Below are 10,221 nucleotides of genomic sequence, written 5' to 3' on the forward strand. Positions count from 1 at the left end.
AAAAAAAAAAAAAAAACAAGTCACATCAAGCAGCTATTCTTGCATATTTTAATGAAATAATTTTTTCACAGAAGCTGTCAACCAGCAGGAGATTTATGTTGATGCTTCATTCCCAGAACGATCCTTGCCTTAATGCAAGACACTCTGAGAATCAAGGACCAGTTTTGTCTGACACAGTGTTTCCAATCCCCAGACTCCTCAGCTCAGGTCAGGGACTATGTGTTTGTGTGTAGGGTGTCTCTGCCTTAGGCTCTGTCCCCATCTGGTTTTTCCCATAGCACTATGAGCAGACTGCTCCCTTTAACTATGCCATGGACATCCTCAACATGGTCTTCACTGGTCTCTTCACCATTGAGATGGTGCTCAAAATCATCGCCTTTAAACCCAAGGTATGCCCTAGACCCACACCCTATGAAGAAACTCCTTTGGGAAGGAAGCACATTCCATAGCCTGGCCGGGGGGTGGGGGCTGGAGGGTAGCAACCAAGTAGTCATAAAACTAAACAATGAGAGGGACCCAGGTACAGGCCATCTGTGGTCCAAGCCAGCCCCTGCCTCCTCAATACCATGTATCCATTATTGGTCCCCTACACGAACGAGTCTGCTGGCTAAAACAACACAGCACACTGCTTTCCTCCTGTCTATAGCATTACTTTGCGGATGCCTGGAATACGTTCGATGCTCTTATTGTAGTGGGCAGCGTAGTCGACATTGCCGTCACAGAAGTCAATGTGAGAACTGGGCTTTGTGCTAACCCCTCTATCCTCTCTCTAGAGCCTTCTTTCACTTGGGTAGGCAGCTCCCACTCATATCCTCCCCAGTCCTGGAGACTGAGCACTGTTCATTCTAGATCCATCTTTTTTTTTTTTTTTGAGTCCTTGCTGAGCTCTGCCAATGTATTCCTCCCTCTAACCAACTAACTAGCTCCCCTATTTCATTTTGCAGCCTACCCAGTGGCTCTGCTACCTCCCAAAATCCCTCCCTTATTATCTCTGTTATCTTTTTCATTGTCTCTTCACCATCCCAATGGCTTCATCAACTCCATTGACACCTGCTTTGGCTCCATCGTCTCTCTGACTGCTTCGTTGGCTCCATATTATTCACCAACTCCATCTCCTATACTGGCTCTTTCCCGGCTCTGTTACCACAACTGATTGCATCATTGGCTTCATCATTTCATCCAATGGGTACCACATGGTAATAACCTTGACGGACAATGCTGTCAATTGCATTTCTGCATCACTGGCTTCTCCAATGATCACCCATTGTTTCTCATTTCCATGATGCTTTGCTCCATCATCTCTTTATCTACCCCCTACATTTCCACTCCATTAAACTTTGTCTACAACCATCTTGATCTGCTACCATATAACCTTTCTTACAATCCCCTGAGTGTGCACCATCATTTCCCCTTATCTGTTTGGGCATATGATTACATCATTTCCTTTATCACCTCTGTTTTGCCCATATGTCCCACCAGAACGGAGGCCATCTTGGCGAGGTAGCTTCTCACTCCTAACAGGATTTTTTTTTCAGCCATCCCTCCCAGCCCAAGAGTCCTTAGAAATACCCCTGACCTCTCTTGGACCTGAGTACTGAGAGGTTTGGGAACTGGGAGGGCCAAGGCTTAAGGGAAAAAAGCTACTAGAGTTGGCATAAACTGAACACCCCCACTACATTCCTAACTCCAGAGTTCAGAGGACAGCTCCCGAATATCTATCACATTTTTTCGCCTCTTCCGAGTCATGAGGCTGGTCAAGCTTCTCAGTAAGGGTGAGGGGATCCGCACACTGCTATGGACATTCATCAAGTCTTTCCAGGTAATTCCCCATTCAGAACTACAGTTTCCGGTCTTCCATGCCGTTTTTGACCTACCAATTTCAACTTTCTCTTTCTCTGCACTCTCAATTCGTAACATGCTTTTAGCTTCACTGACTTTACCCTATTCTATTTAATATTGTGTCCACATTTGGGAGACACATGTAATTCAGGAAACTTTGAGTGTAGACTACATCTCCCAGCAGGCCCATGCTAGGGGAGAGGAGTGCATTCTGGGATTTATAGTTCTCTGGCTGCGCCTGAAATATCTATCCCCCTTCCCATTCTCCCAGGCTTTGCCCTATGTGGCACTTCTCATAGCAATGATATTCTTCATCTACGCAGTCATTGGCATGCAGGTAAATGGAGACCCTAGAGAATAATCCTTCTGTCTAAGAGACTTGGTAGGAATAGCTCTGGTGTGGGGATGGAGGGGCAGAAAGATAAACTAGATGACCCCGGGTAAGTCTGCATATGTAAAATGGGCTCATTAGTAATTCCTTTCAAGATTATAAGGATTCCTAAGGTATTAGGAAATATGAAACAGGTGGGAACATAGGTTCACTCTCTGCACACAGTCTCTGTATGTCTGTAGATGTTTGGCAAGGTGGCTCTTCAGGATGGCACACAGATAAATCGAAACAACAATTTCCAGACCTTTCCGCAGGCTGTGCTGCTTCTGTTCAGGTGATAAACTCCCACTTCCCTGCTATCTTGCCCCTCAGAATACCTAGAGTACTCAAGCACTCTCTATGGGCCCCAAGATTCCTAAGCTATGGAAATATCAGGGCAACCTGAGTTTCACATAAGCAGAGGCCTTTTCTGGCTGTGATCTTAGGGCATCTTTCAAAATATTCTAGTCTAAGCCATTATTTTTCTGGCTGTAAGATACAACCCCCTTTTAGGCCATAGTGCCCTAATCTGTAAGATACATTCTATAAGTGCCATTATCATAGTCATGCTAGTTAAAGTATTGAAATGGAAGCTGGTGTGATAGTTCAGCAAGTAAAGGCATTTGCTGCTACCAAGCCTGGCTGCCTGAGTTCAATTCCCAGAATCCACATGATGAAACAAAAGAAAAGACTTCCACAGGTTCCACGACACACACACACACACACACACACACACACACACATACACACACACACACATCCATGTGTGTCTGTCTGTTTTTGTCTCTCTCTGTCTTTCCGTCTCTCTCACGCACATACACACATACACACATGTACATGCACACACACAGTAAATAAATGCAAAATGTAGCCCCTGATGAGAGTAGGCCATCCTCTGCCTTCCCTAGACCCCCACACCTGTACTTGACATGACTTTATAGCCCCTCCTTCAGAATACCACCCCTCTGTGACCTTCTCCAGGTGTGCCACTGGCGAAGCATGGCAAGAGATAATGCTAGCCAGCCTTCCAGGAAATCGATGTGACCCTGAGTCTGACTTTGGCCCAGGCGAGGAATTTACCTGTGGTAGCAGTTTTGCCATTGTCTACTTTATCAGCTTCTTCATGCTCTGTGCCTTCCTGGTAAGTGCTATTTTACCACAGCCACTACCATTGCCACGGGACTGGCCCTTAGCGCTTCAGAGACATCCAAATGGATTGGGCAGCCCAGCTCTTGACAACACTGCCCCAACAATACGATCAACCAAGGAGCTTGTGACCCAATGACCATATAAGACCATCCCAGTCCCTATCCACCCCCCAAACCCAGCTCTGCCTCTTTACTTAACTCTGCTTGCTCATTGACCCACAGATTATAAATCTCTTTGTGGCTGTAATCATGGATAACTTTGATTACCTAACCAGAGATTGGTCTATCCTGGGACCCCACCACCTTGATGAATTCAAGAGGATCTGGTCTGAATATGACCCCGGAGCCAAGTATACCCTCTAATGTCTTACCTAGAATCCTAGGGATAGTGTGCTGCTCTCCATGGCCCCCTAGTTCCAGAACTTCATATTCACACATTTCATAACCCATCAGTAAAGAGGTTTCTACTGCCCCATCCTCTGCCAGCCCCATCTGTACTCTCCCCTCAAAGCCTTAAGGTGTTGGTATGGGAGGTAATGATTTGCTGGGGATGGGGCTTAAGAAAGACCTGAAGGAAGACTGTTGATCCAGTGGCATCTCTCTGACTTCCCCAGGGGCCGCATCAAGCACTTAGACGTGGTTGCCCTGCTGAGGCGCATCCAGCCCCCACTGGGATTTGGAAAGCTATGCCCACACCGAGTGGCCTGCAAGGTCTGTTTGCCTGCCCACCTACTCACCTGCTGATCTCCAAGAAGGCTCTATACTCTATGGGAAAGGAAAGGGACTTGTCTTTGGTAGAGATGGGTATATGACTCCATCCACAAAGGTTTCTGCCCTGGGCATTCAGAATGTACCTAACATTTTCCCAGAGTGGGTTTTATGTCTCTGGTGTTTATAGAGACTCGTGGCAATGAATGTGCCCCTCAACTCAGATGGAACAGTGACATTCAATGCTACACTCTTTGCCCTGGTGCGGACATCCCTGAAGATCAAGACAGAAGGTGTGGGGGAAGGGAGGGGCAGGGGTGAAACGATCCCTGGGGAGGGTTGAGGGAGCACGACAGACATGCATCTCCTAAGTCTAAACCTCAAAATGGCTGAGTGGCTTCTCCAGGCCTGTTTCAATACCTTATCTGATAGGAGTCAAGTGAAGCTTCAGGTGAAGCTTCAAAGCAAAGCCCTGCCCCCCCACACACACACACCAGCAAGAGGAGCAACTTCTGCACTGTTTCCCCTGCCCCATACTCTCCTACCTTGCAGGGAACCTGGATCAAGCCAACCAGGAGCTTCGGATGGTCATCAAAAAGATCTGGAAGCGGATAAAGCAGAAATTGTTGGATGAGGTCATCCCCCCTCCTGATGGTAAGCTGCCCATCCCCAGCTCCTTAACTCTCTGCCCAGATTATTGCTAGTAGGTAGTAGAAGTGTACAGGACCCCAGTGTAACTTTGCCCTCTTTCTTGCCCCAGAGGAGGAGGTCACCGTGGGAAAATTCTATGCCACATTTCTGATCCAAGATTATTTCCGAAAATTCCGGAGAAGGAAAGAAAAGGGGCTACTAGGAACAGATGCCCCAACGAGCACATCCTCTGCCCTCCAGGTCTGAAGGACAGGGCCCTGGGGGGCTGTCCCCCCTCATGATCTCCTGAAACCCATGTCACAGAGGAAGAAACAGAGCCTTGGAACACACACACTTATGCATGGGAAACAAGCTGATAGAGGGGCACTTTAGAACAGGAGCTACCAATTTCCTTCTTTTTCCATCTATCCCCACAGGCTGGTCTAAGGAGCCTACAGGACTTGGGTCCTGAGATCCGACAGGCCCTCACTTATGATACTGAGGGAGAAGAGGAAGAGGAAGAGGCAGTGGGCCAGGACGCTGAGGAGGAGGAAGCTGAGAACAACCCAGAAACATACAAAGTGAGGACAAGATTTTTACTCCCCTCCAAAACTCTTAACTGTAAAGATGCTCCCTCAGACCCCTAATTGAATTCCATACTGTGTCTGGGAGAAGCCTTCTCTACAATGGAAAACTTTTCAATACCTATCACAGCCTTTTGGAAAACAAGACCCAGATTCAGCCCATAGGGAGTGATGTTCCCCATGGACCAGTGAGCGAAACACTGATCAAGTAACTTAGCCATTACACTGATGAAACACTAAAGCCAAATGACTCTCCTCAGGACTCCATAGACTCCCAGCCCCAATCTCGATGGAACCCTAGAATTTCGGTGTCTCTACCTGTTAAGGAGAAGCTCCCAGATTCTCTCTCAACTGGGCCTAGTGATGATGATGGAGTGGTTCCCAACTCCAAACAGTCCAGTGTGATACAGGCTGGATCCCAACCCCACAGGTATGGTTGAGCATCTGGGGAAGGTTGTGAGAAAAGATTAGACACTATATTCGGTGACATAGGAGAAGGGCTAGTGGCCTTCACAGAGAAATTTAGGAAGGAAAGATGTGTTTCAAGGGCTCAAATGAGTGTCATATATGGTAGGTGGGCAACAGCAGTGATGCCAGTACTCAGAAGATACGGGGTCCCCAGAATCCAGAGTGCAAGGCCATCCTTGGCTATATAGTGAGTTTGAGACCCTATTTTAAAAAAGAGAGAGACCAACACAAATCAAGGGCTCAAATAGGAATGGAGGGCAACAAGAGAAATATGAAAAAGAGAATAACAATAAAATACGAGAAAAACAGTGCAAAAGATTAATACAAATCAAGGATGGTGTCATATGTCTTCAATCACAGCACTCAAGAGACAGAAACAAACAGTTATCTGTGAGTTCAAGGCCAGCCTGGTCTATGTAGTGAGTTCCAGGTCAGCCAGGACTACATAGTAAGACCCTGTCTACAAGTAAATGAAAATCCTAGTGTTTGTACAGGGGATGGAGCATGCATGGGATGAGAGGAACGTGGGTTAGGGGTTAGGACCTAGTCTAACTAATATGTATCATTTCTCCAGGAGAAGCTCTGGAGTACTCATGTTCACTATCCCGGAAGAAGGGAGTACTCAGCTCAAAGGAACTCAAGGGCATGACAATCAGCATGAGGAACAGGAAGTCCCTGACTGGTACACTGGCCACACCACATGGGCCACTCAAGGGAGGGCAGGAATGTTGGTACCCCAATTCTGAATCCAAGACCTGAGTTCACTGCCAGCTCTACCTTCTCCACAGGATCCCCAACCTGGAAGAGCAGGCAGGGACTCCCTCGAACCCAGTCCTTTTACCACCTCACTGGTCCCAGCAACATGTAAACGGGCACCATGTACCACGCCGACGTTTGCTGCCCCCCACACCTGCAGGCAAGCAGAAAAAATCGACCTTCTGGAACCCTAAAGGGTAACAGAGCAGGAGCAGGTAACAGGAGAGGGGTTGCCATTGTTCTTTGCTCACCAGGTCGGAAGCCCTCCTTCACCATCCAGTGTCTGCAACGCCAGGGCAGTTGTGAAGATTTACCCATCCCAGGCACCTACCATCGTGGACGGACCTCAGGACCAGGCAGGGCTCAGGTGAGGAAAAGGGATGCTGTGGCCTTCGGGGAAATAGCATCTTAGGCTGAACTTTACAAACAAACTACATTTCAGGGCCTTCAGAAGAATGGGGCACTTGAAAGAACATACATAATCTCCACTGTACTTGTGAAATGGGTTTGCTGTTTCCACCTTACGGGAGGTCACTGAAGCTCAGAGTCTGGTCACATAGCTAGTATACAGCACAACTGGCACTTTTACAATATTTAGTATTTATTTATTCATTTATCAATTTTTGTATGTGTATATGTGTCTTTGTGTGTCTGTGTGCATGGTGTGTGTGTGGATACACTTCCCCATGGGAGTGTGCAGAGTCCAGAAGAGGGTGTCAGAGCCTCCTCTCTCTCTCTCCACCTACTGCTTTGAAGTAATGGCTTACATTTTCTTGGCTAGGCAGAAAGCCAGCAATCTCCAGTGATCCTCCTGTCTCTGCTTCCCCTACTGTTAGGGTTACAGGCATGCGTGGGAGGCCTGGATTGCTACATGGGTGCTTGGATTTGAACTCTAGTCCCCATGATTGTGCAGAAAGTGCTCTTGACTGCTCATTCCCCTCTCTAGACCCCACAATTGACATTTAAATCCAAGTTTTAGACTTAGATATGATGGCATATATCTGCAATCCTATCAGTTGGAAAGTAGGCATAGGAGGATCAAAGTTATTCTCAGCTACATATAGAATACATGAGACTCTGTTTCAAAAGAGCCAAAACATCTAGGTGGGGTGGTTTGTGTCTATGATCCCAGTCCTTGTGAAACTAGTACAGGAAGACTGCTGAAAAATTGAGGCCAACCTGGGCTACCTAGTAAATTACAGGCCTTGATAATAGAGCAAGGCCCTGTCTTAAATAAATAAATAAATAAATAAATAAATAAATAAATAAATAAATAAATCGCACATGATGCATGATGCATGCAAACAGGCGCTTTCTATACTCTGACATAATCTCAAGTGTGGAGCTGGGGATGTAGCTCAGTCGCGAAGCATTTGCTTGGCATGTTTATGGCTCTGGCTTTGATCCCCACAAATAAAGAAGTCATTTATTTGTCCTCTGATTTACACCCATCTATGTGACTCCAGTTGTGTCTATTAGAGGAGAGGAACAGAATTCACAAGAGTGAATGGAAGACTCTAACACTCACCAATCCTTGCCCATCTGGTGTTTATTTATTCTGACCCAGGGTTCCTGGGCAGCCCCTCCTCAGAAGGGTCGACTGCTATATGCTCCCTTGTTGTTGGTGGAGGAATCTACAGTGAGTGAAGGCTACCTTGGCAAACTCGGTGGCCCACTGCGTACCTTCACCTGTCTGCAAGTGCCTGGAGCTCATTCGGATCCCAGCCACCGCAAGAGGGGCAGTGCTGACAGTTTAGTGGAGGCTGTGAGTCCAGATGGGTGTGGGAAAGGGGGCTAGAGTAGAAGGGGCAGAGGCGGGAGCTGAGAAATGAGGACCAAGAGTGGCCAGACTCTTATGTTGAGCATGTGAAAATTCCTTTTCTCAGCATACTGTACTTGACCCTGTCCCCCTGAGAGCTACATGAATGTCATCTATTCACAGTGACCTGCACTGTGCACATTGTGCCATTGTCAACACTAATCCCACTTGGACCGCCCCACAGGTGCTCATCTCCGAAGGCCTAGGTCTCTTTGCCCAAGACCCACGATTTGTGGCCCTGGCCAAGCAGGAGATTGCAGATGCATGCCACCTGACCCTGGATGAAATGGACAGTGCTGCCAGTGACCTGCTGGCACAGAGAACCACCTCCCTTTACAGTGATGAGGAGTCTATTCTCTCCCGCTTTGACGAAGAGGACCTGGGAGATGAGATGGCCTGTGTCCATGCCCTCTAAATTCTTACCTCTCATCTACTGCTCAATAAACTCCCTGCCCTTCCTTCTCCCAGAGGGAGGCAAGCATGGACCACACACTGCTGAATCTTAGTATCTTTGCACTGGCAGTCTGGGGCAGCCCAACAGCTTCTATCCATCCCTTATTGCATCCCTGCCACTGCCCACACATGAGTATTTCCAGAAACCAGGACAGCTAGGCCTGATTATTCAGCGTCAGGGAAGGAGGGAGGAGGTGGAGGAGAAAGAGACAGCAGCCAAAAAAAGCTGGAGACAGAGTGGAGGTGGGGGGAGAAGGAGGGCACTGGGCAGATAGGAGTAAGGAAGGAGAAGAGACACTGTCTGGGTAGTAAGAGAAGGAAGAGACGTCACAGGGAGTCAATCGGGTCAGTGCGAGGGACAAGCTGTAGAAGAGTTTTGACAGAGCAAAGGCCTAGAGGTTGGAGCTGACCTGGAGGCTCAAGCAGATGTGTCCCTGCACAGCATCAAGAATTTCAGGGATGTTAAATTCGTATCATAAGTGTCCCCCATTTCCCACCTCTGCCTGAGAAAGACAAGAAAAGTCTAAATCCATTGGTAGAAATTTTAGATGACAGCACACAGTAGTGTTTCTAGCTCCATGGGACCCGTTCTGAGCCACTCCCTCCAGCACCCTTGGTCTTCCTGAAACACCTGAGAGTCATTCCCTTCCCACACAGACGCATGTGCTCTTCTTTCTGCTTCTTGCTCTGCCTCTAGGGTCTCTTTCATTCCAGGAAAGTGTATTGGGCATTTAGTGTGTGCTAGGCACCTTGCTGCTTTCCCCTGGAGCAAACTTGGGGGACTTGACATATGACAAGATTTATCCAAAGTGGGAATCAGTTCCACGCCACAGGAATTGAAGGTAGCACAGCAAATGATGCCAAATGGGACCACCGCTGGGGAGCATTTGAAGTAGATCCCTCCTCACTCTTGAGACAGGCAGTTCTTATTTATATCTTTTGAGTCAACCAAGCCAGGAAATTTGAGGGGAGTCACAGTCAAAGACTGGGACTCAAAACCCTCAGTTACATGGGGCCTTGAAACAAAGGCTTGGAGTAGTTGGGTTAATGTCTGGTGAAAGAGCAAGTTAGGGGGAAAACATAGAGTCAACTGAAAACTAAGGTTGGGGGCCCTACCATGCAGTCCTGAATGCTTGGCTCTAAAAGCACAGGGAACCATAGGAAGGCATTGAGTAAGGTAGTGACACAGTTAACTGTGCATTTTAAATAGATGCTCTGGTGGTATGCTGAAAACAGAATGGAGGGGAAGAGACTGGAGATGCCAAAATTAGCAGAAGCGATGGTTACCTTAGCCAGGGAAGATAAAGGGGGAAATGGTGAGAAGTCAATGGCTTCCAAAATAGTAAAATGAACCCTGCGCTAAGTGCACTATAGTTGATTATCTTTTTTTTTTTCTTTTTCTTTTTCTTTTTTTTTCCTTTTTTTTTTTTTTTTTTTTTTTTTTTT

General features: G+C 47.2%; 1 protein-coding gene across 2 annotated transcripts in view; it reads left to right on the plus strand.

Moving 5' to 3' along the window:
* The window catches only part of Cacna1f (calcium voltage-gated channel subunit alpha1 F), a 28,113-nt gene extending 19,301 nt beyond the window's left edge, over positions 1 to 8,812 (plus strand). The window contains exons 30-48 of one of the 2 annotated variants that reach the window (XM_031387069.1): positions 279 to 389; positions 647 to 730; positions 1,480 to 1,500; positions 1,691 to 1,819; positions 2,111 to 2,176; positions 2,413 to 2,504; positions 3,191 to 3,350; positions 3,580 to 3,707; positions 3,972 to 4,068; positions 4,256 to 4,358; positions 4,618 to 4,719; positions 4,826 to 4,956; positions 5,133 to 5,276; positions 5,540 to 5,709; positions 6,322 to 6,429; positions 6,536 to 6,663; positions 6,758 to 6,870; positions 8,071 to 8,268; positions 8,507 to 8,812. In XM_031387069.1, coding sequence (XP_031242929.1) covers positions 279 to 389; positions 647 to 730; positions 1,480 to 1,500; positions 1,691 to 1,819; positions 2,111 to 2,176; positions 2,413 to 2,504; positions 3,191 to 3,350; positions 3,580 to 3,707; positions 3,972 to 4,068; positions 4,256 to 4,358; positions 4,618 to 4,719; positions 4,826 to 4,956; positions 5,133 to 5,276; positions 5,540 to 5,709; positions 6,322 to 6,429; positions 6,536 to 6,663; positions 6,758 to 6,870; positions 8,071 to 8,268; positions 8,507 to 8,737 — 2,316 coding nt within the window. In that variant the 3' untranslated portion in view covers positions 8,738 to 8,812. The remainder of the gene's footprint in view (positions 1 to 278; positions 390 to 646; positions 731 to 1,479; positions 1,501 to 1,690; positions 1,820 to 2,110; positions 2,177 to 2,412; positions 2,505 to 3,190; positions 3,351 to 3,579; positions 3,708 to 3,971; positions 4,069 to 4,255; positions 4,359 to 4,617; positions 4,720 to 4,825; positions 4,957 to 5,132; positions 5,277 to 5,539; positions 5,710 to 6,321; positions 6,430 to 6,535; positions 6,664 to 6,757; positions 6,871 to 8,070; positions 8,269 to 8,506) is intronic. The other variant, XM_031387156.1, reaches the window with a different exon arrangement.
* Positions 8,813 to 10,221: the final 1,409 nt, after the last annotated feature.

This window comes from Mastomys coucha, chromosome X (genome assembly GCF_008632895.1).
Source record: "Mastomys coucha isolate ucsf_1 chromosome X, UCSF_Mcou_1, whole genome shotgun sequence".
NCBI lineage: Eukaryota > Metazoa > Chordata > Mammalia > Rodentia > Muridae > Mastomys > Mastomys coucha.